This window comes from Nothobranchius furzeri, chromosome 16 (assembly GCF_043380555.1).
Source record: "Nothobranchius furzeri strain GRZ-AD chromosome 16, NfurGRZ-RIMD1, whole genome shotgun sequence".
Lineage (NCBI taxonomy): Eukaryota > Metazoa > Chordata > Actinopteri > Cyprinodontiformes > Nothobranchiidae > Nothobranchius > Nothobranchius furzeri.
The window spans coordinates 60,492,113-60,515,408 of NC_091756.1; the positions used below are offsets into that span (position 1 = coordinate 60,492,113).

The following is a 23,296-nucleotide window of genomic DNA, read 5'->3' on the forward strand; positions in this document are numbered from 1 at the left end:
TGAAGGCCGCAATTGATGTTGACTGGCAGATCGGAAGAGGCAAGGCATTCCGTAGACCAGGCTCCACGTGTACAAAAGCACACTACCCAATCATTTTATAATTGAAAATATTATTTATTGAAAATTATGTAAGAAAATGATCAGAAAAACCCAGCTACCGGTAGACCAGATCAAAAAGTAAATGCTGGTACAGCACACATGTTGCAATGATCCTTACACTTACCTAAAAGCTAAATATACCTATTTTTGTTGTTAACTTCAGAAAATGGTGATAACTTGTACCTAGACATTCACTTTAGGGCCGCAGCACTTGCTAAAAAGAGTTCTAACGAGAACAGTTTGGGTCAGAACTTTAATTAATCAATAAAACATTTATTTATGAGTAATGAGTTCAGTTCCTAGTTTGTCAACAAAATTAAGGAAAACATATTGCAATAAATGTGTAAATTCTTCCTCTTGACATTATATCAATTAATAATTCAACGAATCCGCATTAATTTTGGTTGAGTTCACATGTTCTAGCTCGATATAATCACATCAGCCAAGAATGTACTAGGAAAGTATTTGGACCAGGCGCAGCAACACCGGCAAACATTGAAACAAGAAGCCAGGATCTTACAGGGGACGCACTTCTGGAGACAATAAGGCATCAAAAAGTCAGCCTGAGGAAGAGGAGAGTGAACCGTGAAGTGCAAATAAATAAACCTCTAAAAATATTATAACAATGATTTCCTGGTTTGCTCAAAGCATTTCTGCATCATGATTCATCGTTTTAGTTCAAGGTGTTGCAGGATTAACACTTACAATAGGCAGAAGAATACATCCAATAATGAAATAGAGCTTGTGTTTCTAAACAAACATGAGATAATTCTCTCAAGAACAAATACACAGTTCTATATCTCAGCTTTATTAGAACATTAATCTCTCGGGGTCTGTCTTGAATAAATAAATAAATGTACTATTACGCTCGAATGGATGCTTACACTGCAGAACCTGTTGGTTGTTATGACATGACCCGTTTTATAGCCCATGCTTGTCTCTGTCTCCCCCCAGTGGAGGACCCATGCGTGCTGAAGCCCTGTGGAAATCGAGGCCGCTGCTGGAGCGACAGGAGAGGAAACTACAACTGTGTCTGCAAAGTAGGCCTGACTGGCAAAGACTGCGAGAGAGGTCGGTGAACCATCAGACCACACTCAGACATCACAAAGGCAGCTCTGTAATAATTGAATGTATGGATTAGAAACAGAAGGTTGCCACTGTTCCCAGACCTGCTACCTCCGTCTGGTCTCCATGTTCTGCGAGTGGAGGAGAGCAAGGTGGAGCTGCGCTGGGATCAGCCTGAGCCTTCACAGAGTGTGATCAGCATGTTCGCTGTATCCTACGCGCCCCTGGGCCAGAACGACCCCAGAACAGACTACATTGACAGACAGCAGTCCACCCACATCATGCGGGACCTGGTGCCCGGTGTGCTCTACAACATCTCCACTGTCTCCATCAAACTCAAAACCAATGGCAATGACACAAGCCAGCCTGCCACTGCCCTGATCCGCACTAGTAAGTCCAGGTTTCTGCAGCTGGAATCTGCTGCAATCAGATGAAACCCCACGCTTACAAAACTTTAGTAATCACGTGTGTTTTCATGTGCTAGGACCTCGGCGGGTGGAACAGCTGCAGATGGTTAATGTGTCCTCCTCCCAGGTTTGGCTAAGCTGGCTGGTCCGGGCTGCTCATCATGCAGCAGTCAGCAGGGTGCTCGTGTCTTTGACGCCTTCAGAGGGGAGCGAGCCTCACACTGCTGTGCTCAACGCGAGCACCACCGAGCACACTTTCAGGTCAGGGTCAGGATGTTTCTGAATGACAGACAAACAAACAGATACCTGCGGCATCCTCTCTGTGTTCCTCAAGTCATTCTGCTGAAGTATTAAGAGAGGAGAGTTTACGTCTTAACCAGCAGAGGTCGCTGTTGCCTTGCGGACATCTAACGGGTGCACTCAAATCTTAAAAACGTTGGCATTTTAATAGAATTTTTACAAGTTTTGAAGTGCTTTAATTCTTCATAAAGTACATACAACTTCACTCTATTTGGTGTTAGATTCATTTTTTAAAGACAAGAAAGTGAATTATGCCTCAGTGTACAGTTCAAGTCTAAACTATTTATACAGGGATGCCCTGTGTAGACCTGCTAACTGATGCTTTATTACTGCTGGACTGGATCAGTCAGGCTCCTAATCGTGTTGCAGCCTGCAGAGAAAGAGGTGTTTGAAATTTTATTCAATTTCTTCTTTAATGTTCACTCTGTTGCTGCCCCTTGGCATCCAAAAGAAATAAGGAGGAGAGCTTCGACAGGTGTAACCTTTTATTTTCGTCAGGCTGTAGATGCACACATCTCAATCACCGAGCACCTGGTGCCGGACACCGTGCAAACTGAAATACATAATTTACAAACAAATTAAAGACAATCACTGACAATCAGGAGCAACAAACAGAAACAAAGAACAAATACCTTGCTCCTCTTGCCATGGGGTGCAATCAAAGTAACTTGGGACATGGGGCATTTATAGCCACCGAGCTGACGTTGTCCAGTCCTCAACTACAATTCAGAAATGGTAAAATTGTCTCTGTGGATATGTATTGTTCACGTCTGTCTAGATATTTTCCAAATAAAGCTTCTGGATAATCTTGAATACTCACATTGACGAGTTCTTCAGTTTTATTTAGCCAAAGTTGTCAGAACTTTGCAAGCGTTTAACTTAAAAAAAACATAAAGAAACCATGACGGATGCAGCTAACTCCTGGTCTACCTCCACGTGTTATAAAGTTTGTTGCAGGCCGCTCAGATGTACACAGTGGACGTGTTGACCCAAAGTGGACTCAGACCAGACGAGTTTCCCTCCACCAGCCACTCGGCTGGACCTCTGCACTTCTGGACTAGTAGGTCACATTATTATTATTGTGGATAGAATACATTTTTAATAGTGATTTAGGTGAATAAATGCCAGCTTTCAAAATCAATATTGCAGAGTGCGTCATAAAAAATAATTAAAAAGTCCTCACAGTAAATAATATTTAAATTGATCAGAAACTGGAACGTTCCCTTTTGCAGTTCTTTGTAATGCTTTATATTCAAACAAGATATGGATTTTAACAATAATACAAAAATGGGGATTTGTCAACACAGAGATGTTGATCTGCAGGTGTAATGAGTTCAAAGTCACTAAATCCAATTTACTTCTCCATTTTTATAATTTAAACTTAAACAGATGGTCATCACCACATCCAGATGTCTAAATGCCATGTGTTTGGATGATTAGATTATTATTTCAATGAACAGTTGAAAAGGTGCACCTAATAAAGTGGTTTTTGTGTATATACCGTAAATCCTCTAATATTAGCCTGTATTTAATTAACGGCCGGGTATCATATTTTGGCCGGTGTCGGAGTCGGCGGAGGTGAATAATGGCCGGTTTTTTATTGTGGCCGGGTGGAATGTGGTAACAAGCAAGTACGGGGGGCGGTTGTGTCATCCGTCTCACTTTTGATTTGCCAGTGATAGACCGCGAGGGTAACTTTAACCGGGCGGAGACGAAGAGGAGGCGAAAATTTGATATCAAGTTCAAAGAGAACGTGCTGATTATGCTGCAGAACACTCTGGGGAGCAGTAGCAGGGGTTGTATGAACTAGTCACTAGTCGACTTCACCGCTCTATAGTGACTTGTTATGCCTGTCATCGACTAGTCGCTGTCACGTGATAATGACCGGCAAGATGCAGTCCTCCGAAAAGACAGCAGTCTGCTGTCAGCAGGTGACAAGCTCCTGCGCGTCGGGAGGCAACGCACTGTGCCAGAGCGTCGGTACTGACACCCGCCGTAAAACGGACATTTAACCAAATTGTGACCTTTACCCTCTTGCAATTTAACCTTCCCCTCACCCCCATCCTAACCTTAACCAGCTTGCGCATGCAAAGCTCTGATTGTTGACTCGCTCCAGACATCTGCGTCCTGAGCACGGCCACAGTAACATTATCAAATCAGGTGTCGCCACCTCAAAATTTAATTTAACACGCGATCGTTCATGTCGGCTCATTTCCTTTTATGTGTTCTGTCTTTTATTCTTTTATTTGTGCCTGATGCGTTTCGCTGCTGTGGATCGGGGCGCATCACCTGTTTAGTCCTCGGTGACGCACCTAACTGATGTGGCCCGCGAGCACTCCGCTGTTTTTGAGGTCGGTAGATCTTTTAGAACTGCAGTTCAAAAGTAACTCATGAGGTGAATATATATGAACGCAGGTAGCAGTTTTTCTTTAGGATTGAGAGGAGATGCAGGAAGATAATAAACAGACAGGACAGAAAAATAGTTAGTTTTTGTACCTGCTGGTTGCAACAAACAGACACCATTGAAGGTAATCAGAAGTGAGGAACAGAAAATGAAATAATTATTTTAATGTTTAGAGCAGCAGGAACTCCGAGAGGCTGCAGGCGCATCAGTGAGTTTGCGGCCGCTGCGCAGGGGGAGGGGGGAGAGGCCTGAAGCAGGGGGAGGGGGAAGAGGGCTGAAGCAGGGGGAGGGGGGAGAGGGCTGAAGCAAGGGGAGGGGGGAGAGGGCTGAAGCAGAAACTACCGTTGTTAAAAGAAATGTGTTTAACTTAGAAAATGTGGGCGCAATTTTAATTGTCAAAAACTCCAGCGAACCATTAGTTCATTTTGCTCAAATAGAAATAGAGGCCTGCCTCTAATTCTGGTCCTCCTTCCAATAAAGGCCTGGAGCTTGATGAGCTTGAGTCAAATACAGGCCCGGGCCTGTATTAGAGGATTTACGGTATGCAAATTGATCCAACCATCTGACTATTTCTCTATGTTTTACCCACAGGACCTCATCCCCCACAGAACCTCTCCCTGTCAACCGTCACCTCCAACTCAGCGCTGATCACCTGGAGCCGCCAACTAAGGAGCATCCCGGATGGCTTTGTGATCAACGTGACCCGAGGGCTGAACACCAGGAGTCGCTTCCTGCCCAACGGGAAGTTAGGATCATATTTGCTTCGTGAGCTGACGCCAGGACATCACTACCACGTGGCTGTCATGGCTGTCAAAAACGCAGGCCAGGAGCAAATTCACAGCGAACCACGACACGTAGCATTCACCACATGTGAGTGTGACAATCTCTCATGATGTGGCTGCACATCATAGCAAAGTGTGTTAAATCTGCCCACGAAGGAGTTACTTGACTAATGGTGCTGACGTCACTAATATCACTTTTTTATGACACAGTGCCAATGCAGATCAGACCAGGAAGGAAAGAGAGGCCCACAGTTGCAGGACAGGGGTCTCAGAGTGGACGTGTGCTTCAGTCGTCTTACACCCAAGACCTGGGAGGAACTATAGAAACAGAGACCTCATACGAGTCCCTCAGGTGTCTAAAGCTCAAAACTCTCACAAAAATAGGCACAGAAGAAGCAAAGCCATTGATAATATTTGAATTTGTAGAAATTCTTAGGTGTGTTCTTGCTGTGTCGTATCTCTAATTCCATGCTGTAGTTCTTTTTTAAAACACAGAGCAGTTTTGTTTACCTGTTTTCCCGCTAGCGGGAAAACAGGTAAACAAAACTGCTCTGTGTTTTAAAAAAGAACTACAGCATGGAACTGTAGAAACTGTCTAATTTTTCTGGTGTTGCTGTGTGCAGGTATACTGAACTGGTTGACCGAAGAGGAAAGATAACAGCCAAGTTCACTCACTTGCCTCGGAAAGCCATTCGACATCGCACAAGTATGTTTAAGTTACGTCACAAGCTACGTGACAAACGAAAACAAGTCCAATTTTATCAATACGGTCATAACGTAAAAAACCCCACCCTCTCATTTCTATTTCAAGGCGTAATTTAAATGATTCTGCCTCACCAGGTTCTAAAAGTATTCAAAGTCTTACCTCAAATGTTCACAAACGTAATACAAAATCTAAAACATCGGTGTGAAAACTGAGCAGAATGTTGCTGCGGCCACCCAGAAGCTGCTGGTCACACCCGCCTGAGTAAGTGGCCATAATCAGTGTGAGCTCCTCTGTAAGTTTTGCCTCCGTGCTGCTCTGGATTACACAGGTGAGTAGAGGAAAAACGCCAGCAATGGCTCTAGAAAGGTAACTGTCGCTGCCCATTTATAAGGGACGAGTAAAAGGTCAAACTCAAACATTTTAGAGTTATTCCTTCTGTAGAAAGAAAGATGAGAGAATCTTCACGCGAGTGGACAGACTAGCAGGTTCACCCTTACGTTGGTTTATGCAAAACCCTAGGACTGAGGCCTAGTCCACACGTAGCCGGGTTTTTTTAAAAACGAATATCCGCCCCTCCAAAATCTTGCATCCACACCACCTCGTTTAAAAAAAACTGTCCACACGTACCCGGATAAATACGTTGTTAAGGACATGCCAGACCTGTAGGCGGCAGTACTTCCCCCGTTCTTAACCTCGTCCTTCGTCTGTGGTCTTCCGCAAGGAGCAGTAATTCCGCTTGCAAAAACAAACAAGCAAAAAGCGCTTGGACGATTGATAAAGCGAGCGCAGCTCTGAGGGCATCCATGCTGTTGGCTAGTGTAAACACAGGTCGCACACGTGATGTCAGTATTTTTTGTGGCGGAAAGTGACGTTGCGGACCTTAAAACTCCGGTTTTGTGTGTCCACACGCAGACACCCAAAACGGAGAAAACGCAGATCTTCACTTTGGCCGGAGTTTTTAAAAAGATCCGTTTTCGGACATTTTTCTCCGTTTTGGGTGTCTGCGTGTGGACAGACAAAACCGGAGTTTTAAGGTCCGCAACGTCACTTTCCGCCACAAAAAAAATGCTGACATCACGTGTGCGACCTGTGTTTACACTAGCCGACAGCATGGAAGCCCTCAGAGCTGCGCTCGCTTTATCAATTGTCCAAGCGCTTTTTGCTTGTTTGTTTTTGCAAGCGGAATTACGTTCCTTGCTGAATACCACAGACGAAGGACGAGGTTAAGAACGGGGGAAGTACTGCCGCCTACAGGTCTGGCATGTCCTTAACAACGTATTTATCCGGGTACGTGTGGACAGAGTTTTTTTTTAAACGCGGTGGTGTCGATGCAAGTTTTTGGAGGGGCGGATATTTGTTTTAAAAAAACCCGGCTACGTGTGGACTAGGCCTCAGTCTCAGAGTCTACAGGTTTAGTTAGCGGTTAACATTCATGACAGAAAAAATAGAAAGAGGAATGACTTGTTTGGAAGGTTTGTAGGATGAAATTCTCTAAGAAGAATATGGCAAGGGTGATAAAGACCTCTGGAACAAGGTCCTTTGAACAGAGAAGACCAAAGTAGACATGTTAACTCGTGATATACAGCACTGTGTTTGGATAACATAACACAGCACATCAACTCTAGCATCTCACACAGGCTGTAAGCATGGTGGCTGATGATTTGGTCACCGTGCAGCCATTGCTTCCACCATGAACCTGTCAGTTGGCTCAAGGTCAAATACGTTGCCACCTGTGTGAAAGCTGAAGCTTGGACCAAATCGGGCCATTAAACAGAACAATGATCCCAAACAGCAGCAGATCAACAAATAAAATAAAATGTGGTGCAAAAGAGAATTTATTTCAGTAATTCTACTTAAAAGGTGAAACTAACATAAGAGATGGGCTCATTACAAGCAAAGCCACATTTCAAGCCTTTGTTTGTTATAATAGTGTAGATGATGATGGTAATGATGATGATGGCTTACAGCTGAAAACTCCACATTCAAAATCTCAGACAATCAGAATATTGTGAAATGGCCCCGTTTTCCAGACTCTTATGGGTCATTCCCATCTGTACCGGGTCGGCCCGGGCCGGGTAGCCCCAGTCAGCCCCAGCCTGGCCCGGTTGATTCCACACATCCTTGTCTTAAGCCCATGTGGGCTGATTCTACCCGCCAATCAGAGGCTTGCTCTAATGGAAGGTGTGAATTTGCTGTCAGCAGTGGGTGTGTTGGCCCTGGTCGGCCTGAAGCAGACCCCCTCGAGAAGAGGGCTGAGAATGAGCCTTGGTTGGCCCGGAAAAATACCAGGCCAACCAGATATGTAAAGCCCCATTCCCACCTGTACCGGGTCGGCCCGGGCCGGGTAGCCCCAGTCGGCCCCAGCCTGGCCCGGTTGATTCCACACATCCTTGCCTTAAGCCCATGTGGGCTGATTCTACCCACCAATCAGAGGCTTGCTCTAATGGAAGGTGTGAATGGGTTGATTCTACCCACCAATCAGAGGCTTGCTCTAATGGAAGGTGTGAATTTGCTGTCAGCAGTGGGTGTGTTGGCCCTGGTCGGCCTGAAGCAGTACCCCTCGGGAAGAGGGCCGAGAATGAGCCTTGGTTGGCCCGGGAAAATTCCAGGCCACCCAGATATGTAAACAACCTATGCTACCCGGCCCGGGCCGACCCGGTACAGGTGGGAATGGGGCTTAAACAACCTACGCTACCTGGCCCGGGCCGACCCGGTACAGATGGGAATGGCCCAGAAGTGTCGCATTTTAATCAGCTAATGGACCCAAAACACCTGCAAAAGGGTTCCTGAGCCTCTAGATGGCCTAAGTGGGATTAATGACATGAATGGACTTTTGCACCATTTTCTCATTTTTCCAGTTCCACCCATGCAACAGAATGTCTGAATGTCTGAAAAAGGAAAGAATCAAGGTGGATCAGTCCAGTCCTCAACCTGTTTGGTAGGAACGGAAGAGCTGCGCAGGAACAAATCCTCACAAAACTTAATGAACTGAAGCAGCATTGAAAATAATAGCGGAGCAAATTAGTTTTCAAAAATTTGAGAGACTCGTAAAGTCAAACTGAAATATTTGTGTTGCCAGTGCTAAAAGTGGTTTTACAAACTTGTGGTGGTCTTAGGTTACCACAAACCGTTTTTCCATTTTGTTTTTGTTTAATAAACACCCACAAGGTGCAGTTTGTTGTGTTTTTGCTCAACTGAGGTTAGATTTCAATGATTTCAGAAGCTTGGAGATTGTTTTATAAGATTCTGATATGATAAACCATTTAATTTAAAATAAGTGGATTTAGGCAGGTGTGGAAAAATGTTGTAGACAATGAACGCTTTCAAAAACCCAAGAGTTAACCATTTACGTTCACCAATCAGCAAAAACAGAGAATGAACATAAGAGAAACTGAATATCTGGTGTGAGTGCCCTCTGCATCATTTCTTCTGGCTGTGCTTGAACAGAGCTGCTGAAGGAACTGGGTCTGTAGGTTGTTCCAAACGTCTCTGAGAACCATCCTCAGATCTCCTGTGGATGTAGGCTTCCTCACATCCTTCTGTCTCTTCGTCTAATCCCAGACACGCTCCATGATGATGAGATCAGGGCTCTGTGGGGGCCAGACCATCACTTCCAGGATTTCTTGTTCTTTATGCTGAACACAGGACTTTATGACTTGGGCTGCTTTGCATTTTGTGAATTTATTTAAAAAAACACATTATTTATATTTCTGAAAGCATTCTTTGCAGCATTTTTTTAAATAAGCCCTGCCTAAAACTCTTGCACAGTACTGTGTGTCCAACCATCGGTCACCAATGTTTGTTCATTATGTGGTCATAAAAACTGAACTTATCTGGATCAAATACTGGTGGTTGTTCCATGAGATCCCATTCAGTGGATTATATGCTTCTAACAGCTTCAGAATTGCTGATAAAATGGCAATATTAGGATGTTCAACGGTCACAAGACTGTTTTATACCCTACATGTTTCACTCCAGAGATGTCGTCTGTACACCCAGCTGAATCTAAATCTCCTTTGAGATGTTGCTTCCTGTGTAAGACTGTTTTGTTCACATGGCCTGTTGTTTTTTATGCTGAGGAACGTACGCAGTGTCTCAGTGCAACGTCCAAATTCCACTGGAGTCATCATGACATGGTATTTATTTTGCCGTTTCACAATCACACATAACAGGAAATGTTTTCCCTGCAGAGCCTGATCCACCTATCAGATTAGAGAAGCTGGAGGAAACGACAAACAAAATTAGCCTTGCACTTGAAATGGAAGAAAAAGGCTCTAAATCACAGTCTGGTAGGTATTTTACTGTTCGAAATACTTTTTTTAACGCAAGGCATATAAATAATGTCAGCTAGTTTGACTCTTGTTCGTGAGATGAGTGTGGGTAGTGGCGGCTATCAACACATGCTATCAGCTGTGGATAATATGAACTAGTGAGCCTGAAACCTGAGTCCAGCTAACGCTGTTGTGAGGATGCTAACGGCAGCTGCTGTCTTTAGAGTTGTCCCAAGACTGCCGCGGTCGCTCCTGCCAGAACGGGGGCACGTGTGTGAGCGAAGGAGACGCCTTCATCTGCAGCTGTGCAGCAGGATTTAAAGGCAGACAGTGTGAACTGTGTAAGTTTATATGCGTCTCATCTTAAAGTCCACACACACACACACACTTACAGAAGGATTCAAACAATGTAGCTGATTTTAAACAAATACACCAAAGTGTTGCTTCTCTTTTTATGTTTGTGTTTTCATCAGATTAGCTGTAAACATGCGTCTTTCACAAAAATGTCCACACTTTCAGCTTTTTCTGCTCGTTACTAATCCGAGGACGACAACACCTGCAGCCAAGCTTAAGTCATGCAAACTGTTGCCTGATTTAATGTTGTTAGGGACGCCACTTCCATGTTTCTCCTTTGCTTTTGTAGATTAGCCACTCCAAATGGTAGATGGCCTGTATTTGATATAGCACCTTCTGAAGTCCTGGAACCCCCCAAGGCACTTTACAATACAATCAGCTGAGCTTCCCCAGCTCAGGAATTGCAGCATGAAGGCATGATGTCTGTGAAGGTTCTCAGTCATCCAGGTCATTGTAGTCTAAGGAGCTTGAAAGAAAAGCGTCTGGACTTCTTCAAGTTGCTTGAAGAGCTCACCCGAAACTCTGGCTGAATAGGACCCACACCCACCCTCCCACCTGGGCTCATGTGTTTATGTAGAAGATCATCAGGGGGTCTTTTGTTCCCTCTTCGGGGGGAAACTCCCACTGGGTTTGAATCTGGGACTCTCCACCATTTGACCTTAGAACTGAAGAAGCCTCTCGGATGAGAGGTGAAACGTCTTCAAGCAACTCAAAGAAGTCCAGACGCTTTTCTTTCAAGCTCCTTAGACATGAACGCATGAGTGGGTCTGGTGTGAAGAAGATCAGCAAAGAAGCCACTTTTCTCCATGAAAAACTTCAGAAACAGATTGATATTCAGCTAAAGGTCTGATTTTGGACTGCTAAGGACTGCCAGGAAGTCATTTCCTCTGATGACTCCCCTTTGTTGGCATCTGGAAAAATGATTTTCAGGAGAAAGTAAGGTTAGAGCTTCCATCCATCCTGTGCATCCTGAGACCATTCATTTAAGGGGGTTGCTACACAGCTGAGTGAGTTAACTCACTGACAGCTCAACCTCAGAACACAACCATGAATAAAGAATGATGCCTAAACATCCTCCCAGAGGAACTACGGCCAGCAGTCCAAGAACAGGTTGGTGGTGAGCAACGTCTTTTCCAGCATGACAGATCAATGTGTCATAAAGATCAAATCAGAACTAAGGGAATCGAGGAATAAAGCATCACTATTTTGGTTCCACGTCCAGGATATGCCACAGTCCCATTTGAGAAAACTGAGAAGAGACGACTAACTAGAAAATACAACTTCTGACAAATTCCAAGCATGGATTACGAAGAATGAGTTGTCGTTGGTCAAGATTTGGACCAGAAGTTGGTTGACAGCATAACAGGGTGAACTGCAGAGTTCTAGAAAAAGGATCAACTCCGCAAATATTGAGTTTTAGATTTTGATTAATGTAGATGTGAATGCAAAATTTCTCTTGTTGGCTCTTCCTTCTTCCATCTCAGGAACGTTGCTAAGCTGAGTCCCATTCTGTCCCGCTCTGAACTTGAGACAGTTCTCCACACCTTCATCTCCTCACGCTTAGACTACTGTAACTCTCTTTTCACGTGTCTGAGCAGAACCTCCCTGAACCGTCTACAGGTGGTTCAGAACGCCTGTGCTCGGCTTCTGACCAAGTCCTCCAAACACACCCACATCACCCCGCTTCTCCTCCAGCTTCACTGGCTGCCAGTCAACTTCAGGGTTCATTTCAAGATCCTGGTTCTGGTCTATAGGGTCTTACATGGACAAGCACCATCTTACATTATGGTGATGGGATCACCTCATTTGTTGAGAGAACCTGTATTGAATTTATGTCTAAGGGAAAGGCCAATTGAGCAGGTTAGAGAAGTTAGGTTACTGGGTTTAACGCTAAGTTGGAATAATCAAGTGAAACAGATTTTAATTAAAATGGGAAATAACATGAGGACTGGTAGAAAATGTAGTATTAGTTGAAGCTATTGTTCTGAGTCACTTGGACTATTGTGCAGTAAGTTGGGCTGCTACTACGGAAGCAAACTTAAGTAAGTTACAGGTCGCACAAAATAAGGCTGCTAGATTAGTCTTAAATTGTTCTTTAAGAAGGAGTTGTGAGGACCTGCGTACTGCTCTAGCATGGATGGGTGTAAGGAGTAGAAGAAAGTACTTACTTATAAAATTTATTAGGAATGTTATAAATACAGACACCAGACATTTTTTTAAATCAGTTGACATTTTTTAGAGATGTTCACCAACATGCTACGCGTCAAGCTGATGGCTGCTTTTTGTTGCTAGTTAGTCGAACTAATTTTCTACACAGGTCAGTGTTGTATAGAGCTGCGGTGGAATGGAATAGTTTACCACAGTTCTCGAGGGGTCAGCTACAAAGGAGTGATTTTTGTGGGAGGTTGCGGATGTTTATTTATACTCTTTGTACACGAGTTTGAGGAAGATGAGTTTACTGACTCAGTGGCCTAGTGGTAGAGTGTCCGCCCTGAGATCGGGAGATCAGGGGTTCGATTCCTGGTCGGGTCATACCAAAGACCTTGAAAAAATGGGACCCAGTGCCTCCCTGCTTGACACTCAGCATTAAGGGGTTGGATTGGGGGGTTAAACCACCAAATAGTTCCCGAGCGTGGCTCGTCTGCAGCTCACCGCTCCCCCAGGGGATGGGTCAAATGCGGAGAATAAATTTCACCACACACCTGTGTGTGTGTGTGTGATGACTAAATGGGACTTTAATCCTAATCTTTTATGTTTTTATTCATTTTATGTTTTGTTGTCCAGTATGTGTGGAGTAATTTGCGTTTAATGTTACGGGAAATGTGTGTTATTTTGGTGCTGTGTTGGGTGGAATGTGGTGTGCTCTTATAGAGGAGATTTATATTGTACAGTGATTGTTTGTTTGTGAGCCCAGTGTTGATGCATGAATGATGTTTCTTTGGGGGGGGATGATGTTATGACCCCAGGAAGAATAGCAACTGTTTTAACAGTGGCTAATGGGGATCTTAATAAACAAACAAACAAACAAACAAACATTGGTGATCTTCTCAATCCCTACACCCCCAGCAGGTCCCTGAGGTCCAGTGATCAAAGCCTACTGGTTGTGTAGCACCAGGCTAAAGGTCAAAGGTGACAGATCATTTGCTGCTGTGGCCCCCAGACTCTGGACCTTTCTCCCCCTGAGCCTGAGATCAGTGGACTCAGTGGTCTCCTTTAAAAAGCAGCTGAAGACTCACCTGTTCAAGCTGGCTTTTGTATGACCTTCTTCACCACTCTCTCTTTATTCTGCTCTCCCCACCTATTCCACCTTCCTCAGGATCCACTGATTTCCCTCTTTCCTGTTCACTCTCTCTCTTTCTTAACATTTTTTTAATCACAATTAACTATTTTTTGCTCATTTTAAAAATATTTTTAACCATTTTCTAAATTATTTTTTACATTTTTACATTTTTTGTTTTTGTGAAGCGCCTCGTGATTTTTATCGAGAGGCGCTATAGAAACGATATTTTCTTCTTCTTCCTAACAGTCTGTGAAATCACAATCAAATTCTGGCTCGGTTTTTGAGAGCTCCTGAAGATAAAATCCAACCATTTCTGCCAATTAAACTCAGAAACTTCAGAAAAACTGGACAGAGATCATGAACCTCTCATAGACAAAACACCTTTTTGGGTTCTAGGCATTATTTAAAGTGCAAGTCACCCCCAAAACTACTTTATTTCTGATAAACTATACAAATGGGTGTCTACTCATGCTGTAGACATGCGTAGTCAATAATTTGGCATTTTAGTACATCTTAGTTAAAAATTTAATATTCTGCCCAAAACTTTCAATACTGCACCATCTTCAGGTAAATACTCTGAACTGCATTTAAATTTAAATCTGCCATCGCTATTGGCTAAGAAGTACACTATGACGTTTGCTGGTACATTATGATGTCACAATGTCGAATAGATTGTTTTCTTTCTTTCTTTAAAACATATTAAATTATGTTATATTTCAGTCGCCATACAAACATTTGCCATTAGATCTAAAAAATCAACACGTCTCATTCTCTTAACATTTACCCATGGCTGTAGATTAGGAAGTTGTAAAAATGGGGTGGAAAAAACTTGGTTTTGTGTTTAATTCCATTAAGATTTCTAGTTTCCAAATGTTTGATTTTCAGAATTCATATAATGGTTTCTAGTTATCACTCATATCATTCTTCATAAAGTACATTTTCTGTTTAAAAGGGTAGAAACATTAGACTGACGTCTCGTTTTAGAACATGTTAAAAAGCAAAAACATCCTCCCACACTGGAGTCTCGTTATTCACGCTTCTCCTGAAACCATTCATCGGTGAGAGAAGTCCCAGTTCCATCCAAGACTTCCAAACTCTCCGACAGGGTTTTCCTTGATGAAAACACTCATAACCATTGGTGTATGGTTGTTGTTTTTGCAGTGTGCCAGCGAGTACCACACTCATGTACCCGTCTCTATTCTGAAACCAAAAGTGTACCTGTCTGGGAGGGTGGAGTGTGCCACTACCTGTGAGTTTGTTTGGGTCATCTTGGCTTTGCACTCTTGTAGTTTTGATGAATGTTTGGTAATTTGGTGAACCAAAATGTCATTTTGTTTCCATGTCTGCAGGTATAAAAGGACCTATAAAATACAACAGGATGTTTGCTATCGAGAGATTTGTGAACCAGTGCTCCCCAAGAAAAGTCAAAGTAATCTGAGTGCATACTGACTGGGTTGTCTCCAGCAAATTAAACTATTTAGTTCTTTTAACATCAACATTTTTCTTTCCTAACAGCCAGAAGAAGAACCAGACAACAGTAAAGGTTGGTTTTCCTGATTAAACATAACATATTCCGCATTGATGATCCCACTTTCCAATCTAGCTCTGGTCCTCTACCAGAGGTGGTTTTTGGCAGTATCTTACCGTTACTTCACACTGGAAGCATCAGCGGCGTGGAATGGCACTGCTGTAGTCTATGGGGGTAGTTCAAACCAGCCGCAAGGCAGACATTTTCTGGCACGTCCCAGAAGTGGCTTGCCACGGTTTTTGGCGTGAGCCGCTTCTGGGACGTGTCAATTTCCGCAGTTAACATTGAGCTAGACAGGAAATCACACACGGTTTCGGTTTAAAACCCCCCGGTAATTTTCTTTTCTTTTTTCTTTTTTTTTTTACCGTCTCCTGTTCGACTGTGAACCAACCAGAATTGATGTCTGAATGCCGAAGACAAGCCGTACAGTTTTCCTCTTGCAGGAGGCCTGTATATGTAAGGTTTCTCTATAGAAGTGTCCAGTAGTGAGTGTGAGGGGCCACAGACCTACCCCCAAAGACATACGGAAGATGTAGTTCCAAGCCCCAGAGATCCAAGGGTCTCCCTGGAGTGCTGGGACCCCAGGGGACAGCCGCCGGAGAAGCCCCAACCCCCCTCCCGAGAGGTGCAGAGGATTACCTCGGGAGCCCCAACCAGCAGCAGCCAGAGCCCTGGGGACAACAACGGCAAGTCCCCAGTACTGCCCACAACCACCCCCGGTAATTTTCTAAATAAGACTATTGCAGAGATGACATTTCATATCTATGAAGATTACGTCATGTGACCTAACAAATTACTTACTCCCAGCATCGTTCCAGAACTGCAGTGGTGTGTTTTTATGGCTTCAATCCTGACAGCGGAGAGAAACTGTGACACTGTGACAAACAGCAAAATCGAACTTAATTTCCTTGTTTTTGGTTTAATGGCGGCAGATGGCATAAACCAGGGTTTCTCAACGGGGGCTGTAGCGCCCCCCAGTGGTTATTCAGACTATATAAGGGGGCGGTTAAAGTTTTTTGCCACTGAAGGCGGGGCGCTGAGATGCTAATGGTGGGCGCTAGCGATACAGGACATTCATAACAGACAATGGCTCAGAATAAAAAGAAGTGCTGACAGAACAATGTGGACTACCTTCTGTATGGATTTATTCCTTCACCCACGAATCCACAACTCCCCATGTGCCTGCTTTGTGAACACGTTTTTTCAAACGAAGCAACGAAACCCTCCCGGCTTAAGGAGCACTTGTCCAAAATGCATCCAGACAAAGCTTCAAATGAACCGAACTGTTTTCAGGTAAATAAAGAGAGACTCTAAGAGAGGTAGCATTAGCAGTATGTTTGCTCCAAGCTCGAATTTACTGGACCGAGGATTATTAGCTTCCTACAATATCTTGTTGCTAATAGCTAAAAACACTTTAATATGATACTTTTTTATGACATATTTGTATGAAAATGTTTCAAACTCAAGGCAGAATTGGTTTTTTTTATGATTTTTGTATAAAAAAAACTTTCCGTTTCTCTGCAGGGGACATTGGTGGGCAGTGAGGGGTTTCAGCATGATGGGGGGGGGGGGGGGGGGGGGTAGCTGAAAAAGGTTGAGAAACCCTGGTATGAACGAACCGTGACCTTTTAAGTCTCACAAGGATTCTGTGATCTCACGAGTCCAGTGAGGAACACGGTGGAGAAGCTGCGGAGTGGCTGAGATTCGCCCGTGTACTGGCATGCGGCAAAACTTGCAAGTAAACCGTTCCGCGCCGCTGATGCCTCCAGTGTGAAGTAGGGGTTAACTGTTCCTAGAACCAGTTAGAAACTCCTGTTATAAAATTAACATCGTTTTCAACTGTTAGTTCAAATACCTGATTAATTTTTTTTTTCACATTTTCTAGTGCATCTGGATGCTGAAATAAAGACTGTCATCACTGGCATGTAAAAAAAACTCCTTTCTTAATTTGTGGTGTATATAATCTACTTGAAACAACGGACTGAGATAATTTTTGTGCTGAGAAACCCTGTCAAGACCCACTGTAACACATCAGAAACAGTCCTGGCTGAATCTGAACGCTTCCTCCTCAGAGTCGTATGAAGCTCTGTGCTTCATGTAAGCAATGAAAGGACAAATGAGCCACATCAACCAGAATGTTGCTGGTTTTGAGCAAATATTACAAACGCAGCATAAGAGACATTATATACCTCATTTTCATGTCCATGCTGACACATCAGGAGAGGCTTCTTTTTGTGGTTTGTCCCCTCAGGGAAATTGTTGTAATGCACTTAGAGTCCCTGTTGTTTCTCCTTTTGAAGTAAATGAAATAATATTAATAATAATAATAATACCAACTCCACAGCCCATGAATTGATCTCATGCTCCGATGATGGGGCAAAGTGTTCGGAGTAAAATATCTTACTCTGTGTCTTAGCACACATCACTGCTTGCTACTCTGTAAATAGTGTTTATAGGTCATTTTGTAGGTGAATATTTTAATAATAAAAATGATAAAATACTTTTATTTTCTGGTGTGCTTTTGTTTTTATATATTTTTGTGATTTCTTTCCGTTTATTCTTCAAATTTAATCTATGATCATGGAAAAAAACAAGAAAAAAGATCCATGATCATGAGAATGTTTTTTTTTTCAGGAATAAATGTTACAAGGACAAATTTACTGTGTGTTTATGTTGCAGTGAATTGCTGAGTGCATAAATCACATAGTGGAGGCCAAAGAGCTTGAAAGTAAAGAGCAGCACTTGAACTGGAGTCCATGTGCATGATGCAGTGTAGCTGATGGTTAGAAAGCACACACTAGTGGGGTCTCCCATGGAAAATATGGTCCGACAAAAAGCTCGTCAAAGGATCATTCGTGGATAAGGCTCCAGAGAACCTAAATATCTAGCCTGAGGAGGTAGACCTGTCATGGAGTCAGGCCTGTGTTTAGGGTCGGCCGGTCAGTGAGCATTTGGTGGCTGGGCTTTTCCCCTCGGGGCTGAGGCCTAGTCCACATGTAGCCGTTTTTTTAAAAAACAAATATCCGCCCCTCCAAAAACTTGCATCCACACCACCTCGTTTTTAAAAAAAACTGTCCACACGTACCCGGATAAATACGTTGTTAAGGACATGCCAGACCTGTAGGGGGCAGTACTTCCCCCGTTCTTAACCTCGTCCTTCGTCTGTGGTCTTCCGCAAGGAGCAGTAATTCCGCTTGCAAAAACAAACAAGCAAAAAGCGCTTGGACGATTGATAAAGCGAGCGCAGCTCTGAGGGCATCCATGCTGTCGGCTAGTGTAAACACAGGTCGCACACGTGATGTCAGCATTTTTTTGTGGCGGAAAGTGACGTTGCGGACCTTAAAACTCCGGTTTGGTCTGTCCCCACGCAGACACCCAAAACGGAGAAAACGCAGATCTTCACTTTGGCCGGAGTCTTTAAAAAGATCCGTTTTCGTGTGAAAAATCTCCGTTTTTGTGTGGATGACAGGCCAAAACGTAGAAAAATATCTACGTTTTGGCAGATCCCCGGCTACGTGTGGACAGGGCCTAAGACAGGCCCAGTATGAACCAGTTACACATTTTCTCCAGTGGAACCACTTGAAGGAGCATGAAAGGATTGGTGCTATGGGGAACTTTTTTAAGCCCAGAGTCGTAGCTTTAATGGTCCAATCATCTGTCACAAAAACTGGCAACTGGAACAAGGAACACCACTTGTCTAGCGGGTAAAAATCTGGCGCTTGTGGAAGAGATTGAGCGATACAGAATAGGTATTGGAAGGCTCGCCTTATTAAAGTACTGGCTCTGAAGCCCAAGTTGATGAGAGTGGTTGGACTTTCTTCTTTGCTTGAGTTGGTCCAAATGAGAGGCAAATGATGAGGATGACAACCCCAAACTCTCATCTGACCTGTGCTTTTGGGTTGTGGAACAGCTCATGACTGTGGTTTGCACTTGTGCAATAAACCCCCATTTTGGAGGCCCTGCAATGACAGATGACACCCCCAAAAGAAACGTGTTGTTCCTGCTGGAGACCTTGATGCTCGTGTTGGCAATAACAGGGTGGCCCGAAGGAATGAAAGGGAGAAACAGCATGCATTATTTGTGTTGTTCTAGTTTTCAACTTCTGTGCAGGCTGCAATTTTGCCAAAACAAACAACATTTAAACATTTAGATGTCTAACAACAATCTTGGATGGCCACAGGTTGATGATCTGATTGGTGATTGCATCATTACCTGTGGCTGAATGCTCTGACCCTCAGGTAAAGAGAGGAGCAGAGCAACCATCTGATCACCATTTTGTGGTGAGTTTGCTCAGATGGTAGCTGCAAAGATAACCATGATTATTTTACATGATTTTACAGATTTTCCAGAGATTTTGCTTAGAAAACTCACTCTACACTTGATTTGTAATTTTGATGTTTTACCTCCACAAATAACACAAGCCTGGAGGAGTTCTGCTGTGTGGCGGAGTTGCTAATGCTAACGGTTAGTTTCTACTAGTCTAGACATTTTCTGTTTCCTGGACACTAAACCAACACCAGCCTTCCCTGTTGTGAGGCAAGATGGGTGAGTCCATGAATGTTAGTGACAGTGTGACGTAGATCTGGATTTTCTAATCCTAGAGTTTCACCGTCTATTTTCTATTAGAAGCTAATGCGGGAGATAGGTGTAGGAGACCGTTTTCAAGTTGAGCCTGCATGAAAAACTCAGTGATTGATTATCAGAAATAATCATTAAAAACCACACCTTTAATTATATTTACCTAAAAGCCTTTTTTGAATTTTTGTAAAAAGACAAAAAGGTTTAACTGTTGACAACTGGTTAGGGTTAACTCTGAAGGACGGAGACACCTTAATGAGTTAAGATGCCAAATTTCTACTAGTGCAGTTGTTATTATGAATATTACTTTTTACCTAAATGTTGTTCATATCTTTTCAAATTTCATCAGTGAGAATATTATTTGAACAGGGATAAATCATATTATTGTTATGTAGAGCAGGAATTACAGAAAGGTGTTGTTGATTAAATATTAAAATGGCTTGCCATACAGGGTTGTACACAGATACAGGGGAAACGTAGAGCAACACAATATTAACAGTCGTTCATTGGATTGTTCTAATATTACTGTTAAATATGTTCAGTCGCTAACGTAATCTGACTTAGTTGGAGCTAGCTGGTCTGCATGATTATCTCAGAGATAAGAAGTTGGGAGTGTCGCAACCTTTTTTTCTGCCGGCTCTGCAGATGGACGAGACACCGTTCTGATTTTCTCTTTTAGCAGCTTTGAGAGTCTAAAATATCCATCATAGGAGTCTTGAAGCACTTCCTTGGTGGAAACAAAGAAGTCCCAGTGGTTGTTGACGATGGTTTTGCTGCATGTGTTTGTTCTGTTTCACTTTTGCTTTGGTTTGCTAATGTATTTTTATTTGTTTTATTATTTGTTCTTTTCGTTTATTAATGCATTTATCTCCTCCTCTGTAGATTATTGTAACAAACCTTCACATTTTAAAGGATGTATGTATTGCTATTTTACACTTCCCAGACCAAAGACAGGCACAATGTATGATAAATATAATCGTTGACACTATTGAGATTTCATTTTTTTATTGAATACATTTTTTTTGTGAGCCATTACTTCAACCCAGAAATATGAGTTGCATGTAAATGTTGGCGACAACATGGAGGAAGTTGAAACCAGAGCATTGAAATACTACAATGGAACTACAACAACGAGCCACTGGTTCAGCTATATGGACAACACATGGGTCAAAATTCTCACGCAGGAAGTAGAAGACTTTACCGAGCTCATTAACATCGTGGTAAAGAACATCAAGTTCACCAGGGAGGATGCCCACAACAACACACTGCCCTTCTTGGACTGTGCTGTGCAAATTTAACAAGACGGAGCCATTGAAGCACAAATGGACGTAATTTTGGGGGGGACAGGGGGACATGTCCCCCCCCCCCCCCCCCTTTTTCCAAAGTCAAGTTTTGACCCCTGCACTTTTTACCATCCAAAAACAATATTACGCTATATTAAAGTGACACTGTTGAGCTCTAGGACCAAGCAGAAAACAACCGTTTGTGTTGAAGCCTGTTTCCCATTAGAGCATACTGTAAAGATACCATACCACCCCCCCCACACACACACACACACACACACACACACACCTGTGTCCCCCCCCCCACTTCTTAAGTGAAAATTACGTCCATGGAAGCACAGAATGTCAGTAATCAGGACAGACATTTCTGTGTATAATCGGGCTGAAAATATTCCCACAAAGATTGAAGGAAAACAAAAGGAAGAAAAACGTATCAATAAATCTCTCTGGAATAGCAGATACTCCAACTGGGCCTTTGTGAAATCAACAGAGAAGTCTGGAGATGAATCCAAAGCAGTGACTAGTAAAGAAAAGGCACCAGGCACAAAGGCACCGTTATCCCATACGTGGCAGGAGTCTCAGAGAAACTTAGGAGAATCTTCTCCAAACACAACATCCCGGTGAACTTTAAACCCAACAGCACCCTCAGACCGAAACTGGTCCATCCAAAAGACAAAACACCCAAACAGAAGCTTAGTGGCGTCGTTTATGCAGTCCTAAGTAGTGAGGACAGTCCAGACTTTTACACTCGGGGAAACAAAACAACAATTACACAAGTGCATGGCACAACACAAGAGAGCGACATCTTCAGGTCAAGACTCTGCAGTCCACATATGGCGCCCTTACATATTAGCTTCGGCACGGTCAGGTACAGGACCGGTACGGAACTGGAATTTGGTTTCACACATAGGTTAGATATGCATTTTCCAGTCCGAAGCGACTCCTTTTTTCAGACCTCCTCCCCAGAGGTAGTGCCACTACGGGCTGAGTGGCCGGCTGAATTTACGCCTACCACCTCCGATTGGCAAGTAGAATCCGCCAGCGGGTGGTTCCCACATTCGCGATTCCTTTTCATGCCGGATGCTGTTAAGTAAACTTTTCTGTCTGTAGCACGGAGCTGCTGCTCAGTGGGAATAGGAGAAGAGAGAGCTGTGCTTATATGTGTGTCCCTGTCCTCTGCATCGTAGCTCTTGCCCTAGCCACCCGACAGACCACTGCTCAGAGGAGAAAGGTGTGTGTGTGTGTGTGTGTGTGTGTGTGTGTGTGTGTGTGTGTGTGTGTGTGTGTGTGTGTGTGTGTGTGTGTGTGTGTGTGTGTGTGTTAGGGCTGTCGCGATTGAGGAACTCCCCCTGCGGTGAGTCAGGGCAGCTCAATATTGCGATATGCGATATTATTGCACCCCGTTTTTATTTATGTACTTAGCAAATTTGTTTGTTAATTACTAAACTCATGGCAATATTTCCTTTGAAACATTGTGCTTACACATTTAAAAAATGTTAGAAAAAAATACATGGCCATTTTTAACACTTTATTGAATGCAGATCAAAGGGCAGTAACGGCATTCTCTGACTGAACTTAAAAACAACATTCAGGAGGTTTAACTTTGAAATGCAAATTTGGCTGCAACATCTAACAGAAATAAAAAAAAGTGCCCTACTATCTCCTCGATCAGCGCGGACTTTACCTCTCAGCATGCGCTGTCGCGAGATTTTATCAAGTGCGGTAATTGCGGTGGCACGTCATGCAGCACGGTGGGTTTCTTAATATCGCGATATATTGTTCTTGCGATTATTGTGACAGCCCTAATGTGTTTGTGTGTGTGTGTGTGTGTGTGTGTGTGTGTGTGTACAGCAACTATCCTATAGGACCAGAAATGGCATTATCACTAATCGTCCGTGTTGGCACCAAAACCCTGTCCTCATATTGTCTACTCCCCGTTTTAGGCTTAGGTGTAAGATTTACACATAAGATGTGAATTGGGTTTTTGTTACAGTTAAGTTTAGTAATACACTGGTTAGGGTTAGGTTAAAGGTTTGGGTTAGGCATAAATGCAGTTACTAAAATGAATGGAAGTCAATACAAATTCCTAACATGGGTAGAAATACAAGATTGTGTGTGTGTGTGCGTGTGTGTGTGTGTGCGTGTGTGTGTGTGTGTGTGTGTGTGTGTGTGTGATATGGCATTGAGATTAAACTATTTGTTTTTCAGCTGGTGATTACGTTAGGTAGATATTTAATGG

The 23,296-nt window shown here is 43.3% G+C and overlaps 1 protein-coding gene across 2 annotated transcripts in view; it reads left to right on the top strand.

Moving 5' to 3' along the window:
• The window catches only part of sned1 (sushi, nidogen and EGF-like domains 1), a 63,636-nt gene extending 45,934 nt beyond the window's left edge, over nt 1-17,702 (top strand). The window contains exons 19-31 of one of the 2 annotated variants that reach the window (XM_054749660.2): nt 1,054-1,170; nt 1,267-1,554; nt 1,649-1,832; nt 2,819-2,931; nt 4,867-5,145; nt 5,268-5,409; nt 5,681-5,763; nt 9,954-10,052; nt 10,259-10,375; nt 14,830-14,917; nt 15,018-15,097; nt 15,184-15,211; nt 17,082-17,702. In XM_054749660.2, the coding sequence (XP_054605635.2) occupies nt 1,054-1,170; nt 1,267-1,554; nt 1,649-1,832; nt 2,819-2,931; nt 4,867-5,145; nt 5,268-5,409; nt 5,681-5,763; nt 9,954-10,052; nt 10,259-10,375; nt 14,830-14,917; nt 15,018-15,097; nt 15,184-15,209 (1,616 nt within the window). In that variant the 3' untranslated portion in view covers nt 15,210-15,211; nt 17,082-17,702. Of the gene's footprint in view, nt 1-1,053; nt 1,171-1,266; nt 1,555-1,648; nt 1,833-2,818; nt 2,932-4,866; nt 5,146-5,267; nt 5,410-5,680; nt 5,764-9,953; nt 10,053-10,258; nt 10,376-14,829; nt 14,920-15,017; nt 15,098-15,183; nt 15,212-17,081 lie in introns of those variants that run through there. The other variant, XM_070545877.1, reaches the window with a different exon arrangement.
• The last annotated feature ends 5,594 nt before the right edge of the window (nt 17,703-23,296 follow it).